Source organism: Ailuropoda melanoleuca, chromosome 11 (assembly GCF_002007445.2).
Source record: "Ailuropoda melanoleuca isolate Jingjing chromosome 11, ASM200744v2, whole genome shotgun sequence".
NCBI lineage: Eukaryota > Metazoa > Chordata > Mammalia > Carnivora > Ursidae > Ailuropoda > Ailuropoda melanoleuca.
Window position 1 is genome coordinate 51,312,863 of NC_048228.1, and position 22,541 is coordinate 51,335,403.

Consider the following 22,541-nt stretch of genomic DNA (forward strand, 5'->3'; position numbering starts at 1 on the left):
GGATGCCAGTCTCTGGAAGTAGCACGGAGGGACAAAGAGGACACTTCCTGGGTGGAAGAAAATGGGGCAGCAGTGTGTCAGGAGAGAGTTTTCCATAGAGCATCGGAATGGCTAGGGTACTTTTAAAAATATGCCCTGGCCCCTCCCAGGAATTCTTAATTCCGCTGGCCTGGGGATTAGAGAGAGGGGAATGAAAGATGGTCCGGGAATCCCGGACATTTGTGGTGATTGATGAACATAAGGGGTGTAATGATACTAGTTCTCATCATCTCCAGGCACATGATAATGGTGGTTGGGCCATGGATAGGAGTGGGAAAGAAGTGAGATAAGGATCTTGCCAGGAGCACACGGAGTTCTGGGGCCTTCTCATCACTCCTGTCATTGGTGGTGTGGAGTAAAGAGAGCAGGGTCTTATCTGAAGCATGTAAGGGTTGTAGGTCTTTTTCTTGACTCCTGGTCTTGGAGAAAGCTGGAGGCCTAGGAGTTTTGTTGGGGGAAATCAAGAGTTACGTTTTTTGATGATGCTAGATTTAAGATGTCTATTAGATATCTAAACACAGATGTCAGGCAATTGGAGAGATGAATTTGGAGTGCACTGGGCCAGTTAGGGCTGCTAATATAAAGAAATACTCATTCTCAGGGTGCCTGGGTGGCTCAGTTAAGCAACTGATTATTGATTTCAGCTCAGGTCATGATGTTAGGGTCCTGGGATGGGCTCCCCTCTTCAGCAGGGAATCTGCTTGAGGATTCTTGCCCTCTGCCCCTCCCCCCCACTCATGCTCTCTCTGTCTCTTTCTAAAAATAAATACATCTTAAAAAAAGAAGAACTACTCATTCTCATAGTGTCTCTCTCATACACTCATGCAATTTAAAGCTGTGGTCTAGGCCTGGAGAGTAGATACAGGGCATGGAACTGAGGCCTAGTGAGTTCCAACATTAGATTGTTGGGTTGTTATTAGAATTAAATATAATTAAATGAGATAATGTACATAATGACTTTGGCATACAGCAAGTGCTGAATAAGTGGAAGCTATTGTCGTTATTTCTGTGTGTTGCTTTTGGCTGTGGACACATCCTATCTAGAACTCCAGCGCTAAAATCTTAATTATTATTTAAAGGAAGAGGGGAATGTTGACTAGAGAGTTTTGTATACTTACGATTTACTTTACTTTTTCTGACCTATATTTTGTGCTGCTGTGAGTGCTCTATATACTGAATCTGAGTTTTTAACTCTTGCTTTGACACTCTGTGCTTTACACCACATCGCTTATGTTTCTAATGATAAAGAAAAGGGTCTTTAGATTACCTATGATGTGCTCACATTTTTCAAAACTTATTTTGAAGAATGCGGGTAAGGGAAAGATATTTCTATACACTTTGCCATGTTTTTTTCTCTACACCACTATCAGAGATGTCTACTAAGTAATTTCTCATTCTTCACTGGGAAGGTCATATAATAGAAGGTGACCAACTTAAATTTTATTTTCCTACAGTTTCTACAGCAGTATAATCACTACAAATCCAATGTGGAGATTTTCAGATTACAACCAAATAAGCCTAGCAAAGAACTGGCAGAGCTGGTGATGTTTATGGCACAGGTAAGATGATTTCTGAGTAAAACAAAGACAAGTTGTTTTATGCCATTTGAAGAATATTTTTCCTGTCATACCCAATCTTATTCCATTCAGGAATGGAAATTTAATTTAAAAAAAAACTTTTTTAAGCTCCCTTTTTGCAAATTTTATTTTCTCCCTAAGCTGAATTAGAAGATTTCACTGGAGCTTTTCACAGAACCAACCAAGCAAAACTTTCAGGCTGTTTTTTTTTTTTTTTTTTTTTGTCAAATTCATAAGAGCAGATTCTAATTCATGTCACAAATATTTTACTAAGGTTAGAAGAAAAAAGGAAGGTCAGGGAAAATGAGAAAAATTAGCATGTAGAATAAAAAGAAATGATTTGAAACCATCTACTTCTGTGAAACAGCCTTTTACTCTCCTTTTGCAGAGCGTCATAAATATGTGCATATGAGTGATAGGAGAGAAAGAGAAACCTCAGAAGAGCCTTTGCTTTGTTACAGATTGGTCACTGCTATCCAGAACATTTAAGTAATTTTCCTCAAGAGCTGAAAGATCTTCTCTCCTACAATCACACTGTCTTGGATCCAGATCTTCGAATGGTAGGTCCAGTATTCAGGTTGATATATTGTGCTGTGTTTATGTGTGCAAATACTATGTGTTTAAATGAGAACAGCCTCAACTAAACATCTTCTTAAAATGTAAATCAGAATGTGTCACCTGTTCCTTAAAATCTTTCTGTGGCTTCTCATTTATACTTAGAGTAAAACTCAATTAGAGTAAAGCTCTACTAATGTGGCCTATAAATCCCTAAATGATCTGCTTCTTACCAGTGTTTTGGGGTTTTTTGGTTTTGGGGTTTTTTTGAAGAGTTTCATGCTCTACCGACTGAGCCAGCCGGGTGCCCCTGCCAGTATTTTTGACCTCCTCTCTTTTTCTGCTACACTTCGCTCTCTCTGATCTTTCTGTTCTTCCAGCATGCTAACCCTGCCAGGATGCTATTTTGAATACATGATTCCTTCCAGTCATTCAAATCTCTTATGCATTAAGAACCCTAATTATAATTCACAGTTTTTACAATGCTTTATTTATTCACTTATTTTTAAATTTTAGGAGTTTTAGTAAAATTCAGTGCAAATTGGGCAGTGCCAAACCAGAATTGATTAGGAGCACTCCTATAATGCTTAATTTAATAAACTTATTCATTTACTGGCCAGTTTGAGCATTTAAATATTGTCACTGTAGTGGTTGATACTGGGTCCTGACTGAGATCTCCTTTATCAGCCTTGGGCTCCCATTTCCCCTCACCTGTGGTGAATGTTGGCTGTCACTGCCCCCAGCTATCCTTTCTGTGGTGCCTTATCTCCAGCTAAGGGACAGCCCTAGCACCTGGGAAATTGCCCTCTCAGCCTGCAGGTGGTACCTGACTAATCCAGAGGTTCAAAAGCCCAGCCCCTTCCCTCAGGGTAGGTCCCACTTTGTGTTGTAGTTGTGCTCCAGGGCTTGTGTGTGACGTGACTAAAGCTAGTCTCCAGCCAAGGGCAGAACCTTGCTCAGCTTTTCTTTTGTCTGCCCTATCCTGCTTCCTTTACTTCTAGAAGGGAGCACACCCTGGACAAATCACTGTAATGAATCGGGCTCTGCTTCTTGAGAACCCAGCCTAAGGCATTTTCAGATTTCATATGTCTGCTTTTCAGACACCTCTGCAGCAGGTAGAACTGACACAAATATTAATGATGACAAAACATGTTAATATCTTATGTCAAAACTTGTTAAATCCTAGGTCTATAGATTTAAATTTGTTTCTCTTACGTTTTCCCAGGCTTTTTGTCATTCTACTATTTTTATACGTCTTCAGGATTTTATTAATTTGATTAGGCCCAAAAGAAAAAGGATATCATCTCAGACAAGCCAGGGTTTCAAGGTCTGGGTTGTCAACTGAGTGACTTTCAGTTGGGATGTGGGACCTGGCAGCATAGCCCAAAAGACTTCAAACTCAAACTGTTAGTCAAAGGACTTTTACTTATGTCATGAAACTTTAAAGTCCCTATAGGTCATACAGATCGAGATTTTGAGTATAGAGACGTAGTGTCTTTCCAAGTAATTAGGTTTCCTTTAAGTTTTGTGTGTCTAACAGTATCCAACCAAACCAGTTTGCAGGCATTGTTAAATAAATAAATATATGTGTATTTCTTTATAGTTTTTTATGATGATTAATAGGTTTTTAAAAAATAATTAAGGGAGATTTCCTTTCCTAGGAAACAAAGGATTGAGTCTGTGTAATTAGCATTCCTCTTTAGAGGATTCATTTAAAACAAACTGGTGGGTCCTCTTTTAAATTGGCAGTTGTGATAACCACCAGTCCTTAACAACTGTTGGACTTTCTGCCTACTGATTTGTTATTTTTCCAGGACGTTTTGAATCATTCCCAAGTTTTTGTTCACTTTTTCCTACTTATACAGATAGAACAGACTGTTTCTTAATGGAAGAAACAAAATACCCATGTATATTAATTTTTACTTAAAAAATCAGTGAAATGAATTTTTTTATGTTTCTCTGACATTGTAGCCTTTTCATTTCCCTTTTTTTTTTTTTTAAAGATTTTCTTTATTTATTTGACAGAGATAGAGACAGCCAGTGAGAGAGGGAACACAAGCAGGGGGAGTGGGAGAGGAAGAAGCAGGCTCATAGCAGAGGAGCCTGATGTGGGGCTCGATCCCACAACGCCGGGATCACGCCCTGAGCCGAAGGCAGATGCTTAACCGCTGTGCCACCCAGGCGCCCCTTCATTTCATTTTTTTAAAGATTTATTTATTTGAGAGAGTGCGGAGGGGAGGGACAGAGGGAGAGGGAAAGAGAAACTCTAAGCAGACTCCATGCTGAGCGTGGAGGCCAACACAGGGCAATCTCACAACCCTGAGATAACGACCTGACCCAAAACCAAGAGTCAGACGCTTAACCAACAGCGTCACCTAGGCGCCCCTTTTTATGTCCTTCTTATTCATTTCTTTTTTTAAGCATTATTATTTTTTGTTCAAATTGTTATCACCTAGCCAGTGGGAGCTTCTCAGTCCTTTTGGCAAAGCCCCTGATATTTTTGAAAGCAACCTTACGTTCTGGCAGAAATAATTCCAAAACCTTTTTTTTACTGCTTTGCCTGCCCCAAGACTTGGAATCAACTATTCTCCAAGGATTACTTGTTCTGGTAATGGAGAACAGTGGTAGCAGCCAAACCTTGGGCGATAAGGGTAGTCATGAAAGTTGGTGGTAAGCAGAAGTGCTACAAATGCTGTTGGGTGATTCTTGGGTACTAACATACCTCCAAGGAATGCCTTATAAGGTCACAGATTCAGATGGATGATTCCAGTTTATTCTGTTCTTGTTAACCCACCTTTCTTATCTTTTTGCATTCATTGATCCCTAGGGGTTTGTCAGATTTTTTTTTTTTTTAAGATTTTATTTATTTATTTGAGACATAGAAAGAGAGCACAAGCGGGGAAGAAGGTCAGAGGGAGAGGGAGAAGCAGACTTCCCGGTGAGCCAGGGCCCGATGCGGGGCTTGATCCCAGGACCCTGAGATCATGACTAGAGCCGAAGGCAGACACCTAACTGACTGAGCCACCTAGGCGCCCTGGGTTTGTCATATCTTGACATTTACTTGACCTTCCTGTGTAAAGTAGTCCCCCCTCAGTCACTGTGTATCAATTACATTACCCTGTTTTACTTTCTTGATGACACATACCATTGTGTGAGATACACCTGTTTATGTGCTTCCTTGCTCCTCTGTCCATTCTTCTGCCCCTCTCCCAGTGGAAGGTTCATGAGGGCAGAGACTGACTGTTGTTCTAATGCCCAGAATAGTGCCTAATTAGAAGATAGCACACTCTTGTGGAATATACATTCTCCCTTTTCTCACCTTAATTTCATCATTACCATATAGTATGTTTTCTTTTCCTTCCTTAGACATTTTGCAAAGCTTTGATCTTGCTGAGAAATAAGAATCTCATCAATCCATCAAGTTTGCTAGAACTCTTCTTTGAACTTCTGCGTTGCCATGATAAGCTTCTGCGAAAGGTAAAGAGCAAAATTGCTTTTTTCCCCCCTTATATTCCATTTTTCCTTGCAGTGACATTAAACTTGTAGATTGAATTTTTTTTTTTATTAGATTTTATTTATTTATTTGACAGAGACAGCGAGAGAGGGAACACAAGCAAGGGGAGTGGGAGAGGGAGAAGCAGGCTTCCCGAGGAGCAGGGAGCCTGATGCGGGGCTCGATCCCAGGACCCTGGGATCATGACCTGAGCCGAAGGCAGATGCTTAACGGCTGAGCCACCCAGGCACCCCTGTAGATTGAATTCTTGATAACTTCATGTTATTGGATACAGATGAGGATAATTTTAATAGGAAAAAATCAACACTTGTGTGCATACAACATTGTGCTAATAGCTAACATTTATTGATCACTTACTTTTTGCCAGGTACCATTCAGAGCTTCTTATATATTTATTTGTTTACTCACAAAATGAGATAGGGTTTATTATTACTATTATTTTACAAATGAAAAGGCTGAGACCCAGAGAGGTAGAGTAAGATGCCCAGAATCGTGGGGCATGTTAGTGGGGAGGCAGAAATATAAACCCAGGCAGTATGGTTCCAGAACTCATGCCTTTTTCAACTGTACTATACTGACTAGCTGAATCAGAGCATGAACTGGACACCCCTAACTATAACAGCCCCCACCCTATCTCCCAAAACACTTTTTGTTATTAATATTTCCCTGTGACTTTGTATTTGCTTGAATAAGTAAGACCAGAGCTGAAGGTTTGTGAAAGAAATTTAAGGAAAAGTTTAAGTTTACATATATTAATTTGAAAAAAATTTTTTTCTGAGTATTAAGAGACTGCCACTATTTGATTTTAGTAATTGTACTTTTTGTGTAACTGTGAGATAAAAGTTGTCTATGGGAGGGATTTTGGGCACCAGTGGTATTGGTATACCGGTTAGGGGCTAAGTATGCGTTTAAGGACTAAGTAAATGGAACAACTTTCCTTTTTAAAAATAACTTCATGGTGATATAATTCATCTATTAAAAGTGTACAGTTCAGTGGTTTTTAGTATATTTACAGAGTTTGCAACCATCACTACAGTCAATTTTGGAGTATTTTTATCTCCCTCAAAAAGAAACCCCATTCCCATTAGCATTCACTCCCCATTTCCCCATCTCTCTCATGCCTAGGTAACCACCAATTTACTTTTGGTCTCTCTAGATTTGCCCCACACTGGCTATTTCATATAAATGGAATCATACAACACATAGTATTTGTGTCTGGCTTCTTTCACTTAGCATAATGCTTTCAGAGTTCAACTATGTTGTTGAATGTATCAGTACTTCATTCCTTTTTGTTGCTAAGTAATATTCAGTCGTATGGGTATACCACATTTTGTTGTCTGTTCATCAGTTAATGGACAGTTGGGTTGTTTCCACTTTCTGGCTATTATGGGTAATGCTGCTGTGAATATTTGTGTGGAAATATATTCTCATTTTTCTTGGATATATAACGAGAGGTGGACTTGTTGAGTTATATGGTAATTCCTTGTTTAACCTTTTTAGGGCAACTTTCCTTTTGCATTTTAGCTGCTGCTTTTTGTTTTGTTTATGGTGTCTTATCATAGAATGAAAAATAGGTAAAATTAAATTCTCCCATGCATTTTCTCCAAACCCTGAGCAAGGTTAAAAACGTTAGCTAATATGTGTATGTTTTTGTTTCTTTTCCTTAGACTTTATACACACATATTGTCACTGATATCAAGAATATAAATGCAAAACACAAGAACAATAAAGTGAATATAGTAAGTACCCTTTTTTTCCCCATGTTCACAGCATGTGCCAGCAACGTATTATATTAAATCTTCTTTCTCCTCTTTTTCTTTAGGTGTTGCAGAATTTCATGTACACCATGTTAAGAGACAGCAATGCAACTGCAGCCAAAATATCTTTGGATGTAATGATTGAACTCTATAGAAGAAACATCTGGTAATATATATATATTTGTCTCTTGAGAAGGAGACTCTCATTCATTTATAATTACTACAGAGTACATACACAAATATTTTTCTTGATCTTTGTCTCTTTAATATACCTGTCATAGATTAAGTTGGAAATAAAAATATAGAGCAATCCAAATAATTAATAACATTGGCTACCATTTCTTGAGCCACCTACACCTCATTTTATCTCATTCAACCTTTAGAACAACATGTTGCAACTTATCTGGAATGATCCCCATTTTATAGGTAACAAAACTAAAGTTCATAGAGTGTAAGCTTAGTAGCTAGTCAAGGGCAGAACTGAAATTCAAACCCAGATGTCAGACTCTGAAATCCGTGCTCTTTCTGCTCTGCAACTCTGAGAATTTTAATCCTGTGTATATAAAGTATCACCTTCTGTAAACTTTGGTTTATTGGTACATTGCTTCCAATTCATGTCTTTTGTTTTTCTTATTCACTGTTTTTTTATTATAAAAGTAATATTCATTGCAACAAAAAATTGGGAGAAGCTAAAAAGTTTTTTTTAAGAAATTTTGATAGTTTCACCACCCAGTGATGATCACTGTTAATAGTTTCTATTTTCTCCTGTCATTTCTTTAATGTGAACTTTTTAAAAGATTTATTTGTTTTAGAGAGACAGAGCATGTGCACACACAAGCAGGGTGGGGCAGAGGGAGAGGGAGAGAAATCCTCAAGCAGACTCCGCTGAGTGTGGAGCCCCACACGGGGCTAGATCCCAGGACCCTGAGATCATGACCTGAGCTGAAATCAGGAGCCCACCACTTAGTCAACTGAGCCACCCAGACGCCCCCTTTAACATGAATTTTTAAATATGGTTGGAATTTTGCAATACTATTAAGTTTTTATTCACTTTTTTTGTTTCTCTTGAGTACATTACTGTGTCATTAAAAATTCTTCAAAAAAAATCCATATTAAAAGGCTGTGTAATTTTCTGACATAAGACTGAGCTAAAGTTTAATTAAATGTTCACCTATGGTTGACAGTTTAGCAATCCGTGACTCTTTTTTTGTTTGTTAGGCAACCTATGACTACTTATTTATTTATTGCAACCCCAACTTTTTAAACTGTGGAGTCTAACATGTCAGAAATAGATATTGTTTATTTTGTACCATTGTCAATGCAATGAAATGCAATAGGATGAGAATTTACTTTGAAAACACTCATTTGTCTTACTCCAGGAATGATGCCAAAACTGTCAACGTGATCACAACCGCATGTTTCTCTAAGGTCACCAAGGTGAGTGTCTGTAGGGCTGTGTGAAGGCACTGTCCGAGGAGCAAGGAGATGGGTATGTGAGGAAGAGGTACTGTATGGGTGTGCAGTTCATGTTTACTGATGCTCTCTTTGTGTTCAGGCTGCTTCCCTGGTTCATCTGTGCTTTAGGGGAGGCATTTAAGAACATGTTTGACTTTGTGAGAAAGGCTACCATGTCACTTTTTGGGGCAGGGGCGGGGATGTAGAAATTCCTGGTCATCTACTTAAAAGATAACTATGTAGAACCTGGCTGTTTTTATCTAAAGATATCTTTTTGAAATTATAAATACTTTTAGGACAAATAGTGTTAAAACAACATTATGTTTTAATTGAGAAAAAAGAGCCCAAATCCCATTAGTCTGATTTTGTTCCTTCAGGTCCTAGTTCTGTGCATGAATAGTATGTAAACGAAAGTATTTATTCTTTATTGTAAGCTGAGGTGAGTAATTGACTTTGTTCTGATTGGTCTTTAGATATTAGTTGCTGCTTTGACATTTTTCCTTGGCAAGGATGAAGAGGAGAAACAGGACAGCGACTCAGAATCTGAGGTTATACATTTAACCATAGATGCTTCTGAACTTTACAGCAGTCTTGTAGATTTCATTATTGCTCTCAGTACAGATTGTAAAATCCATGACGCTCAAGCTAGAAAAAAGCTTACATGTTACCTTTATCCTTTATTGTGTTCTGCCATGCTGAGATTTTATTGTTTAGAATTTGTCACTTACGTTCACTAAGATTGGTTAAAGAACTAATAATAAAAGTTAGATTCATTTAGCCTTGTTCCTAGTTCTAAAGCTATACCTCTACTCATTATATAAACTTAGAGTGAAAATTGCTGCCAGTATTTTTTGAGATGATGTCAATATTATAGAGTGTTTAGAGAAGGAGAGAAATAATATTGTGGCATCTTCTAAAAAGGCAAAATGAAGATTTATGATGTCATGAAATTTTCTTTATTAAAAAATATTTTTTAGTAAAATCAAAAAGAAATTCTAAGAAAAAGTATCCTTTCTCCTATTAGCATTGTGGTAACAAGAATACGAGAATATATAATAAGCTCTTTTAATTCATTTTGTTATTAGTAATGTGTGAATAACATATTCTTATTATAAAAAATTACAAATACTATAGAGAAAAGTTTTCTTGATCCTGTCTTATTTCTACTTCCCTGTTTCATCTTCACAGATAATCATTTCATTTCCCAAGCGTATATATGTGCATGTATATATGTTATGTGTATGTTAGATCTTTGAAATATATATAATTATTATGTGTATTATTCTGCAACCTGCTTTCTTTGTGTTGTATATATAGATATACCAATTTAGTACATACAGATCTACCTCATTCTTTTAACCTCCACATATTTCATAGCATGTATGTACTATAGCTTAATTATTTTCCTAGTGATAGTGTTTCTGGTTTCTTTTTTCAAATAAAAACAAAGTTGTATTTTATACTTTGATAAAACTTTAAAGCAAAATATAAAAACAAAAATCAGTGCTGCAGTGAAAATCTTTGTACTTGTTTGTACACATAGGCAAATATTTTTATTGAATTTTAAGTCATGCTAATTTCTTATAGCGGTTGCAGAGTGTAAATGCAAAGAAGTCTTTGAAAGCCTTACTGTTTGCTTCTATGCAGATTTTCCTTGTTTACAAAGTAGTGTCTTCTTCAGGATGAAGGACCAACAGCAAGAGACCTGCTAGTGCAATATGCCACAGGGAAGAAAAGCTCCAAACACAAGAAGAGGTTGGAAAAGGCTATGAAAGTGCTCAAGGTGAGACTTGTACCTGGAAAATGAGGTAGGAATCATTAGACTATAGAATATGGGGTTTTTGGCAAAAGCTTTTTAAGAATTTGAAATAAAGAAATAGCATTTTTGAGAGACTTCGTAATTTATGATGAATTTTTAAGTACTGGTTTTTTAGATGACGAAATGTTTTCAGCTCTAGCAAAATATGTGACTTGAATAAATTAATTTGATTAAACTCACTTTTCAATTGTTCTAATCAAGATGGCCTATATTAGGGTATTTTTGCTAGATTTATCTTCTCAGAAGAGTACACCAATGAAATACATTTTATATTTTGTGATGGTTAATCTGAAAACTCATTAATTTGGCCCTTCTGTGTTTTTTAATGTTTATATTTCTAAATTCTTTTCAGTCTCACAGGTGCTATTTGCTGGAACATTCCTGAGGTTTAATGTAGAAAGACAAAAACCACCTTTAGTTCTAGTTGAAAGGAAGGTTTTTGGAAACAAATTTGTTGTAGGTTCCTCTCCTGCAATAGTGTGGTGTAATGTAAATGTTTTTTCCTCTCGTTTTATTTCAGAAACAAAAAAAGAAGAAAAAACCAGAGGTGTTTAATTTTTCGGCTATTCATTTGATTCATGATCCCCAAGGTATTACAATTATGACTTCCCAAGTTCCTTTTTGGCCTTACCTCTGCATGTTACCAGGGAATATAAGATCCCTGGCACTTAATAGACAATCAGTAATTGTTGTTACCATTTGGTTGTAGCCTGGGGAATTATATTTTAAAGTCGTAATTCCCAGTCCACAGCAAAATAAGAAAAATGTGGAAGAAGAGTTCTTTACTTTATGTCTTTAACAAACAGTTGCAGTAGGACATTGTGCTTGACTAAATGAAAAACTGATAATCTTTTGTCGGTGCAGACTCTGATTTAGTAGGTGTAGGGTGGGGCCTGAGATTCTGTATTTCTAACAAGCTACCGGGTGGACCAGCTGTGGACCACACTCTGGGAAGCAAGGCTCTGAGAACTGTTAAGTGGAGCTCCTATCAGTCAGTCAAGATGTTGATGCTAAAAATCTTGGGAATCCTTAAGACTTACCTTTGGGCACCATTCACTGTGTGTGCATCTTTTCACCTTCTGTGATGCTGCTGTTCTTAACCATCCTGGTTCAGCAGAGTGATTTCAGGTACAGCCCTACCACAGTCACTGATCTAATGACTGCTTTTCTCTACACCTGTTAGATAGTGGTGTGCAGACCATGGACTCAGTGTACTTCTCTGATCTTCTCCTTTCCAGATTTTGCAGAAAAACTACTAAAGCAGCTAGAGAGCTCTACGGAGAGATTTGAGGTGAAAATGATGCTCATGAACCTCATCTCCAGATTGGTGGGAATTCACGAGGTTTGAATTACATTATGTTTCTCATTTTGGTGAACATTAGAAATAGAATTATTCTTGGTAAAAGGGAAGCCACTAAAGTAAAACAGTGGCTTAATTTTATCCCTCAAAACCACTTAAACCCGTACAATTTATAGAAGAATAAGATCTTTCACTCCGAAAATAGCAATTTTTATCACTCTGTTTTCTTACCAGTAAGTATGGATGTTAAATTATACATATATTGAGTTTGTGGACAGACTATTTTGTGTTCTGTTTTTCTACTTTATTTGTTTTACGTATATGTTTTTCTGAGCCAACATAACCCGTGTGTTTTTATCGACTGCTACTACATTTTGCAGTTTGTTCATCCCTTTATAGCTTTCCTGACTTCCAGACCACTCTGGTAGGAGATGGTCAACGTTTGCAAACCTGAATTCTCTGGTCATTTATTTCATGTTGAATTAAATTGTAGGAGCTCCTTGGTGGTACTTCCTGTATGTATATATGTATGTCTGTGTAGTGCGTACATGTGGCAACTTCACACAGACTCATAGACTAACTGCACGCTCTTCCAACTGAGCCAGCCAGGCGCCCCCTTCAAAAAGTTTATTTAAAGAAAAACAGTAAAACAGGCTTGTTTACTGAAAATCTAGCACTGTCAACATATATTCAGTGAAAAGTAAAAGTACATGTGAATGAAAGCACTTGTTCCCTTTTTCTAAGAAAAACTTAACATCTTAATGCATAAAATGCCTTTTCTCCATGGGCTATAGTCCTACAGCAGGATTACCAGGGAATTTATGTTATATTTGTGCAGAAATTTCATGTCAGGCCCAAATTTGAGCTTCATAGGAAAGCAGAAATGATGTGTAATTTAAGCATGGTTTGATAGAAATGATACTAGAGTTTCACAACTGAAACTCTTTATACTGAACCTAAATCTTCCTTATTCTGGTTTTGCTTTGTGGCTAAATAGAAAAAATTAATTTATTCTGACATGAAGAACTTTGGGAAAGACCAGTCCATTTCCAAAGTTTCTCTCCTTATAGTTAAAGATTACAGCTGCTTTGGGTGAACATTTTGTAAGGTATATTAATGTCAAATCACTATGCTGTACAGCTGAAACTAATATAATATTGTATGTCAGCTACAATTTAAAAAAAAATACAGTTGCTTTGGGGCACCTGGGTGGCTCAGTTGGTTAAGAGTCTGCCTTCAGCTGAGGTCATGATCCCAGGGTCCTGGGATCAAGCCCTACATCGGGCTCCCTGCTTAGCGGGAGCCTGCTTCTCCCTCTCCCTCTGCCTGCTGCTCCCCCTGCTCGTACTCTCTGTCTCTGTTAAAAAATACAATAAAATCTTTTAAAAAAAAATACAATTGCTTTAATAACTAGACCCTGTCACCTTTATTTAGACAGACTCCAGAATGCTAGTGTTTTCTCTCTAAAACATAGAGCTCAGAGTAATATTGAGCTAAATACAGAGCTTCCTCCAGTGATTGGAGTGGTATCCAGTAATAAAATGAGAACTGTGGGGGTTTTGGTGATTAAATTACACAGGTGCTATTCAGGTTTGAGTTACTATTTTATCCCTTGCTTTGGAGCCTTACTATCATCGCTATTCCTTCCTATCATCGTCTTTATCTTTGAAGGCTTAAAAAAGTTAGTTCTGCAGCCACACTGATTTTTAAAAGTAGAAGAATGTTACATTTTGGCTGCATCTTTCCCCCGGTTTATTCTGCACATACTTTCTTCTTCCTTCACATAATGAGGATGGGAGCAGCATAGGCTCCCTTTCCTTGGGTAATACAGCACATTGAATCTTGAATGTTGTTGAGAAAAAACAAAAGTAAAAAATGATCACTGGGTAGCCGAGCTTGGTGATAAAATTGCATTGGGAGAAATAAAACTCTCCAGCTTCAGTTTCCTAAATATTACAGTCTGTGCATTCCTCCTTCCACAGCTTTTTCTCTTCAACTTCTATCCCTTTGTGCAGAGGTTTCTGCAGCCCCACCAAAGAGGTAAGCCTCCTACTCGCCATGTTCCTTCAGTGACCTTGGGTTAGAGTAACCATCCATGCCTTTTGTTCTGGAGTTATTAGGAGTCAAGTGTGTTCTGTTTCAGAGAAGGGGAGAGAAGTGTGGAGTCAGTTAGGAGTTAGGAGTCAAGTGTGTTCTGTTTCATAGAAGGGGAGAGAAACCCTTATGTTTTCTTTCCCCCCAGTCTGCCATCCGTTAATTGTTTTGCTTATCAACTTTAAGAAACAGGTATTTTTGGAAGACAAAAGACTGGATTCTCAAAGCAAGTGTTTTTGTGATACCGTAAACAGGTAGAAAGTTCTAAAAAAGAAGTCTGACCTACTGTGACTATAATAGATATCAGAATTTTATCTTACGGTTGTCATTGCCCTCATGTGTATTCTCAGTTAAAAACAACATAAGGGTGGGAAAGAAGAGATGGTTGCTTTAGCCTTTGAACTTGAACCAAGATAGGAAGGAAGCCAGCATTTGTTGAACATCTTACATGAGTGCAGCATGTGCTAAGTGCTTGACATACATCATCTTATCAGATCCTCTTCAGTCCTGTGAGGTGTAGAAGTAAAAAGACCAGGGTCACCCAGCAAATAAATGGCAAATTAGGATTCACCTTACTTCATTCTTTTGCCAGAGGCCTTGTTTCTAATATATGTTGCCCCTTTGGAGGGAGAGCATGTGTATATATTTCTGTTGATCGTTATTCACTTAGTGATTTCTAGGCTGGACACTGAGTTAGACGCTAAGAAGTCCACAGAGAACATAAAGAATGTCCTCACCTTCATAGAGCTTACATTCTGGAGGGCGATCCAGAGAGTGTATGTATACAATGTCCAGATGAAGAGAAGTATTTTGAGGAAAAAGGAAGAATAAAGACAATACAGAATGCTGGGGCAGGTTCTGGTTTAGCTTATGTCAGGAAAGACATTTTGAAAAGGCAGCAGTTGAGCCAGGGACCTGAGGGAAGGGAGGGAGTGAGCCATGCAGGGATCTGGGGGTTGGGTGTTCAGGTGGAGAAAGCAGTAGCATTGAAGGCGGGAACGTGCTTGCCGTGTTTGCTGTAGTCCTGAGAGACAGAGCAGGAAACTGACTGTGATTTTTCTGATCTCTTATATTTTCAGAAGTAACAAAGATCCTTCTGTTTGCTGCCCAAGCATCTCATCACTTAGTACCCCCAGAGGTGAGAACTCTTAAACCTTACTTCTGTCTGCATAGCAGTGCCACTATTAAGTATATCATGGTAGCATTTCCCACAGGAATGACTGCCCCCTGCCCCCCTTTTCTTCAAAATGAGAAGAAGAGACACTAACTCTTAAGGAGATACAAGTTTAGTCATAGAAACTGGGGGGAAAAATTTAGTATAGAGAAGTAAAGTTCATTTTAGATAAGTTGTTGAGAATTCTGACTTTAATTGCTAAATCTTTTGTCAAAGAAGTTAAGAATATCAGTAAATTTAAAAAAAAAGAATTTTTAAGTAGTGCCTATTTAAAAATAAATAGAATAAAATAAAATAAAATCATTGGATTTTCCTGAGTCAAAGCAATTTTTTAAATCTATATTGAAAAATAGTATTAAAAGAGAGCAAAATTTAATCTGAGGATAGCCTGGAAGACTGAAACCCAAAGTATTTTTATCTGTTTTCCTCAGTCTTGATTCCTTCCAAGTCCCAAACTGAGGATGGAAGACTGTTTTACTCTGAACAGGCTAAGTGTCCCTTCATCCTCCCGTGTTTGAGTAGGTAGAGACATTTTATCAGCACTCATCTCTTTTCTTTTATTCCCAATTCAGATCATTCAGTCAGTGCTCATGACTGTGGCCAACAATTTTGTCACCGACAAGAACTCTGGGGAGGTCATGACTGTAGGGTATGTAGAACGTACCTGGAGGCAGTGGATATGTTCTTAATGTTTTTTAAGTCTTATAAAGCCCAATTTATATACCTTTTGCTTTAGTCTTTTTAGGAAACCTTTTTAGATTGAACCATCTGAGATTGCTGTTTGGGCTTTTTAAGTTCATTTTCCTTTTCTAGAATCAATGCTATAAAAGAGATAACAGCTCGATGTCCTCTGGCCATGACTGAAGAACTTCTCCAAGACCTGGCTCAATATAAAACACACAGAGATAAGAGTAAGATGCATCCTATTCTCTGCAGATCAAAGAATATCAAATGACTCTGTTTTCTCAACAGACTCTTGGCTCTGGAGTTTCTAATTAAAGGTGTTATTTTACAGATGTGATGATGTCTGCTAGAACTTTGATTCAGCTCTTCCGAACACTGAATCCTAAGATGCTGCAGAAGAAATTCCGGGTAGGTGACACATGCATATGTTGATCCAAAGGTTACAGTCTCAGAAGGTGAGAACACCTCCTCCCTACAGTATGAGTTTTAGTGTTTGTGAAGCTTCTTCCGCTGTGAGTATTGGCAATTTTATTCTTAGAATACAATTGGCTCGAATACCATTGCCTTACCTATTTTGTAGTTGGCACGTGCTCTTTGATGTTGACGGGTCTTATAGACCTATCAGGCTGTTTCATCTTGAAAGCTTTTGACATCGTTAACAGATTGGAATTCCAGAGATCATTCAGTCACTGATGCCGGTGTTGAACGGGCTGTTGCCTAGCCAGGTAGCACCTTTTTGGAATTGGAAAGGAAGAGAAATGTATGTATGTAATAGAGAGGTGGTGATCTCAAGACGTGAGAATTGGAGCAGTTGTTCTCTACTGTCAGTTTCCTGGTTCAGATCAGAAGAGAGCAAGAAAATAGTAGACAGTGTTCTGGCTGAGGGAATTACTTTGACCCAAGTCATAAGTGGACTGTTTTTGTCCTTTGATTCATTCCATTGTTCATGATTCTCCCTTCTACATTCATAATCTTAGAGAAGCCTTTGTTTTCTTTTCTTTCCTTTTTTTTTCCTTTGTTTTTTTGAGGCCTGAACTCAGAACCCTAAGGTCAATACTGAGCCCAGATCAAGAGTGGGATGCTTAACTGACTGAGCTACCCAGATGCCCCAAGACCTCATCCTTTTCATGAATAATGCAGTCTAAGAACCTTACTAAAAACAATGTTGGAGGGTGGGGGATGCTCCTGGGTGGCTCAGTTGGTGAAGCATCGAACTCTTGATTTTTGCTCAGGTCGTGATCTCAGGGTCATGAGAGTGAGCCCCGTGCGGGGCTTCATGCTCAGCGGGGAGTCTGAGATTCTCTCCCTCTGCCCCTTCCCCCACTTGCACGAGCGCATATGCGCTCTCTCTCAAATAAATCTATAAAACAAAACAATGTTCTTTCCTTTAGGGTAAGCCTACAGAGGCCTCCATAGAAGCAAGAATGCAAGAATATGGAGAATTAGATGCTAAAGATTACATTCCAGGAGCAGAAGTTCTAGAAGTTGAAAAAGAAGAGGATGCTGAAAACGATGAAGGTTCATTTTCATTTCACCATTATTCAAGATAAAATCACTCCTATACTGTATTGACTTTGAAATCTTTATACTGATTGAAGGTTCATTGGACAGATATTTATTGAGTAAGGACTATGTGCCAAGCACTGTTAACAGGCGTTGGGGATCAAAATGGGCATTCTTCCTGCTCTTAGGGAACTTGCATTGTAATGTAGATGTCTTGTCATGCCCTCAGGGCAGCTGCCCCTCATCAAGAGTGCGCTGGGCACTTGGGGAAGATAATAGTTTTTTGTTGGTTGCCTAGAAAAAAAGACAGGATTAGTCTGAGCAATCTCCAAGATGCTCCTTGTTGAAGAACACTTGTTGAACATTACTGAAGAATGCTTGAGAAAACTCTATTCTGATTTCCAGGGTTAGCCTTTATTACCGTGATTGCTAGAGTCCTATCTCTTCATATCAATTCATTCATTATATCAAAACTTTTTAAAGCATTACCTGTGAGCTAGCCACTGTCAATATAAAGATGAATGGTATGGTTCCTGTCCTCGAAGACCTTTCATAAATAGCTCAGCAATAAAGTGTTGCCAGGATTTATGATTGACATGAGGCCTAAGGGCAGGAGAGAAGTCAGGTCTACCTCAGGTTCAAAAAAGGCCTCAAAGAGGGGTACCTGGGTGTCTCAGTGAGTTAAGCGTCTGACTCTTGGTCTGGTATCGAGCCCTGTGTCAGGTTCCCCAAGCAGCGGGGAGTCTCCTTGTCTCCCTCTGCCTCTCCACCTGCTTGAATGCTCACATGCTCTCTCGCTCTCTCTCTCAAACAAATAAATCAATCTTAAAAAAAAAAAGAGACCTCAAAGAGATGCTGACCCATGAGCTGTATCTTGAATAATAAGTGAGGAATGGTAGAATAGTGGAGATTTTCCAGGCAAACTATGAGCAAAGCCCTGAAGGATTTAAGAAACTATTATAATGTAGGATACATTATTTTAAACTATTTATACTATTAAAATATATATGTAAATATATATTATTTTAAACTATTTTAATGAAGGATACAGGGTGGAATATAGCAAGATACCAGACTAGAGATAGACTTGAGGCCTCAGCAGAACTGGTTGTGTATATGCCATACCAAAAAACTGAAACACTTTCTTATGGGGAACAACTGAAAAATTGCACACGTCTGTGATTTCGAAAGCCTGTTGTGGTGGCTCCATTAAGAACTAATGCCTCTTCACTGAGGTGTCTACAAGGTTCTTTCACATCCAGAATCTTCAACTTAAGTTCTCTGAATGACTGTTTCTAACTAGTTTCTAAAAACATGTATAAATATGCTTAGACACGTTGTCAGCCCCTCGCTGTGTGGCCAAGGTAATGTCCAGGTGCTGTTTTGATGGACATGGTATGGTGGAAAGAACATGGGCTCTAGATTCAGACATGATTGTTACGATTTCATCATAGGCCACATTTTCTAGCAGTGTGGCTTGGGGTAGGTATCTTAACTGAAGGGTCTCTTCCTCTTCTGTTGAGTTGTGAAAGTTAAAGAAAGTGATTAATAAGGTTTTGGCTCATGGTAGATACATGGTCAGTGCTTATTTCCCATTCTATAAATTAGTTAAATTGATATGGTTTATTTAACACTAAATATTGCTCAGTTTTTGGTCAGTACAGCTCCATTGACTTTTACCTTATTTTTGCTTGATTAATTTCAACTTAGCGTGAGTACACAACATAAAGCAGTGATACTACCAGTGTCTTGTTTTTCACACAGAGGGGTGGGAAAGTACCAGCCTCAGTGAGGAGGCAGATGCCGATGGTGAGTGGGTTGATGTGCACCACTCTTCTGATGAAGAACAGCAAGAAATAGTAAGTCCTGCAACTTCCTAGTACAGGTGCATCAGTCTGATGTCCATTAAGGCCTCATTCATGCGGGGCCTTGTTGGGGGACTAAGCTCTCACTTGAGCTGGTAGCTCTTGCAACCTCTCTTGTGTGCTTTCAAGACCAAGAAGCTCAACAGCATGCCCGTGGAGGAGCGGAAAGCCAAAGCCGCAGCCATTAGCACCAGCCGAGTTTTAACCCAGGAAGACTTCCAGAAAATCCGCATGGCCCAAATGAGGAAAGAACTCGACGCTGCCCCGGGGAAAGCCCAAAAGAGGAAATACATTGAAATCGATAGTGATGAGGAGTCCAGGTAAAACCACACATCCACAGGGACGTCTTCAGTCAGCTCATGTGGTGATGGAAGTATTAGGCAAAGGACCTCCACCCTGCTTTCATATTGTATTTGTTCTTCACCCCAGGGGTGAGTTACTCTCTCTTCGAGACATTGAACGCCTTCATAAGAAGCCAAAGTCTGACAAGGAGACAAGACTGGCAACAGCAATGGTAAGTGAAGCATATCATTCCCTGGTTCTTCAGACAGCAAGCAAATAAGATGAAAAGTGAAATAAAATGAAGAGCCACAGAATGGCAGTATTTTATTTTGATGTTTTAAATAAAGGTACAATTGCCACAATAAAATGCACAGATATTAGGTGTTCTGTTCGATGAGTTTTAACAACTAGATAGCCACGTAGCCATCATCCAAAACAAGATGTAGAACACAGAAAGGCACTAGCACCTGCCCTGGTACCCGGGAGGCGCAGTGCATTTATCCGAGCTGTTAGGAAAGCAGGGGAGCGTTTACAGTCGTTAAAGGAGAGCCTCTGGCAGGTGCTGCGGCCGTGTGATTGCGCATCTCAGCCTTTCCAACCGCCCACCTTTTCAGCTTTATTTTCTCTACCTTTATTTGTTTTAGGCATCATCCCAAACTGGTTTCACATCACCCTGTGCATTCCATTTATACTGAAACCTATTTAGATAAGTTTAAAAATCCATGTTCTTTCTTCTCCACCTTCTCATATTCCATTGTACTTCCTGAAAACGCTCTACCCTTCACCTCCTTTCTCCCAGCATGAATGCCTTAATCCTGCCAAAAACAGCTCATCAGTCTCCCTTTCTAGGAAGCTCCTCTGATTTGACTGGCTGAATTATACCCTTTTTCCCACTGAGTTTCCCTTGCCCCATTACAGTATATCATGATCATTTCTCCCCTAAAGTGAGTTACTTGGGAGCAAGGACTGAATTCCATCCATTTTTTTATCCTTGGCATCCAGTAGAGTGCCTGGCATAGAGGAGACACATATGTGGATTAGATAACTCTTGAAGTGTTTCTGTGTGTGTGCTAATAGGCTGGAAAGACAGACAGAAAAGAATTTGTGAGGAAGAAAACCAAAATGAACCCATTTTCCAGTTCCACAAATAAAGAGAAGAAAAAACAGAAGAACTTTATGATGATGCGATACAGCCATAACGTCCGGTCAAAAAACAAGCGTTCCTTCCGAGAAAAGCAGGTGAGTTCAATGAAGCTTGATTGGTTAGAATACTGTTGTCATTTGAAGACTTCTTTACTCTTGAGACAGTTGTGCCTTTAGGTCCTTGTGTTATATGTCTTAGGATTAACAGGGAGCGTTACTGGGGAGCATGGAGAGGTGGAAAGTGGTCAGGACATGTAAATCCTACACCTGACTTGGTTGAGATTCACCTGTGTGACCAAAGCGGAGTCTGTTTTCTTCCTCTGTAATGAAAGGAGTGTAAGCTACGTGGTCTGTAAGGTCATCCCTGTGCTGAAAGTCTCGACATTGCGTTTGTGAAATAAAATACCATGATCCTTCCTTATGTGTCCTTTTGCAAAGCTTTTATGTTTGTAGGTTTGGGGGATTTCATTTTATCCATTTATAGTCTTTGCTGTGTAGTACTATGCTGCTCAGTTGGCTTGCTTATTTTAGTAATTTATTATAGTGAAACAAATTCATATTTTCATATCTTTCTTTATGGGGAGTATACCAGAGTATTTCTAAGAGTATTCTGAAGGACTGCCAGGAAATAAAGTCAGGAGTAAACCAGTGTTCCTCAGTTGCTAGCCAGGGATGAGACTGCCAGGTCGGAATGTTAATGGCCAGCTTTCCAGGGCAGTGTTCCATCTGTGGGGGCACTGAGGCAGTATTGACTGAAATAAGGTGCAATTTAAAATCTACCTGTGGCGCCTGGGTGGCTCAGTCAGTTAAGTGTCTGCCTTCGGCCCAGGTCATGATCCCGAGGTTCTAGGATCAAGCCCTGCGTCATGCTCCCTGCTCAGTGGGGAGTCTGCTTGTCCCTCTCCCTCTGCTGCTCCCCTTGCTTGTGCACTCTCTCTCTCTCTGTCAAGTAAATAAATAAAATCTTTAAAAAATAAAAAAATAAAATCTACCTATCTGCTCATTTCATTTTCTGATTCTAAACTATGTCCAATAACATTATGTAAATAATAAAGTGATAGCATTTTGAATAGAGGTTGTTAAAATTGAGGTGAAAAGAAAGTTGCCATTTTGGATTTTAAATATCTGAATTTTGGGGTCCTGGGTGGCTCGCTCAGTTAGGCATCTGACTCTGGATTTCAGCTCAGGTCATAATCTCAGGGTTGTGAGATGAGCTCCATGCGTTCAGGAGGGAGTCTGCTTGGGATTCTGTCTCTTCCCTCTGCCTCTTCCTCCTGCTCTCACGCTCTAAGTAAATAAATCTTAATAAATAAATATCTGAATTTTGCCAATTCAATTTGAATCATAGTTGAATTGATTCAATCTATTAGCTGCTTCTTCAGCAGACCTTTATAAGATTGCAGGGTTGAGGAATAGTAACCTCTGAGTGGCACCATGGTTTGTTCCTTCATTATGAAGTTTTTATGACCTTCCTACATTTTGTGACCGAGGGTGTTCCCCCACTGCCTACTTCCTCTGTTGTTCTAGTGAGATTTTTTTGGCATGATTTGGAAACCTTGCTTTGTTCCTGGCCAGCACCTCTTGAGTCATGAGACGAAATAATTTTTTATTTAAAAGTACGAGTTCATTGGACATAGGCACTTGTTGGTTCAAGAATGTCTTTCCCTTGTTCTCCAGTTTCCTTGCCATTTGGAACCTGAAATTAATCAGAATTTCTGTTTATATCTCCTTGACCTGTATTTTCTTCAAGGTCTCTCCATTATAAAACTTGACTCTAGGT

The 22,541-nt window shown here is 38.8% G+C and overlaps 1 protein-coding gene across 2 annotated transcripts in view; it reads left to right on the forward strand.

The window, feature by feature from the left end:
- Nucleotides 1-22,541, forward strand: part of SDAD1 (SDA1 domain containing 1) — a 28,694-nt gene that overhangs the window by 773 nt on the left and 5,380 nt on the right. Inside the window, exons 2-21 of one of the 2 annotated variants that reach the window (XM_002924727.4) lie at nucleotides 1,494-1,598; nucleotides 2,078-2,176; nucleotides 5,538-5,648; nucleotides 7,353-7,424; nucleotides 7,508-7,608; nucleotides 8,822-8,879; nucleotides 9,371-9,445; nucleotides 10,579-10,680; nucleotides 11,237-11,306; nucleotides 11,955-12,058; nucleotides 13,999-14,056; nucleotides 15,190-15,248; nucleotides 15,857-15,933; nucleotides 16,098-16,195; nucleotides 16,300-16,376; nucleotides 17,360-17,486; nucleotides 19,236-19,330; nucleotides 19,466-19,656; nucleotides 19,766-19,850; nucleotides 20,696-20,857. In XM_002924727.4, the coding sequence (XP_002924773.1) occupies nucleotides 1,494-1,598; nucleotides 2,078-2,176; nucleotides 5,538-5,648; nucleotides 7,353-7,424; nucleotides 7,508-7,608; nucleotides 8,822-8,879; nucleotides 9,371-9,445; nucleotides 10,579-10,680; nucleotides 11,237-11,306; nucleotides 11,955-12,058; nucleotides 13,999-14,056; nucleotides 15,190-15,248; nucleotides 15,857-15,933; nucleotides 16,098-16,195; nucleotides 16,300-16,376; nucleotides 17,360-17,486; nucleotides 19,236-19,330; nucleotides 19,466-19,656; nucleotides 19,766-19,850; nucleotides 20,696-20,857 (1,926 nt within the window). Of the gene's footprint in view, nucleotides 1-1,493; nucleotides 1,599-2,004; nucleotides 2,177-5,537; nucleotides 5,649-7,352; nucleotides 7,425-7,507; nucleotides 7,609-8,821; nucleotides 8,880-9,370; nucleotides 9,446-10,578; nucleotides 10,681-11,236; nucleotides 11,307-11,954; nucleotides 12,059-13,998; nucleotides 14,057-15,189; nucleotides 15,249-15,856; nucleotides 15,934-16,097; nucleotides 16,196-16,299; nucleotides 16,377-17,359; nucleotides 17,487-19,235; nucleotides 19,331-19,465; nucleotides 19,657-19,765; nucleotides 19,851-20,695; nucleotides 20,858-22,541 lie in introns of both variants that reach the window. The other variant, XM_034671671.1, reaches the window with a different exon arrangement.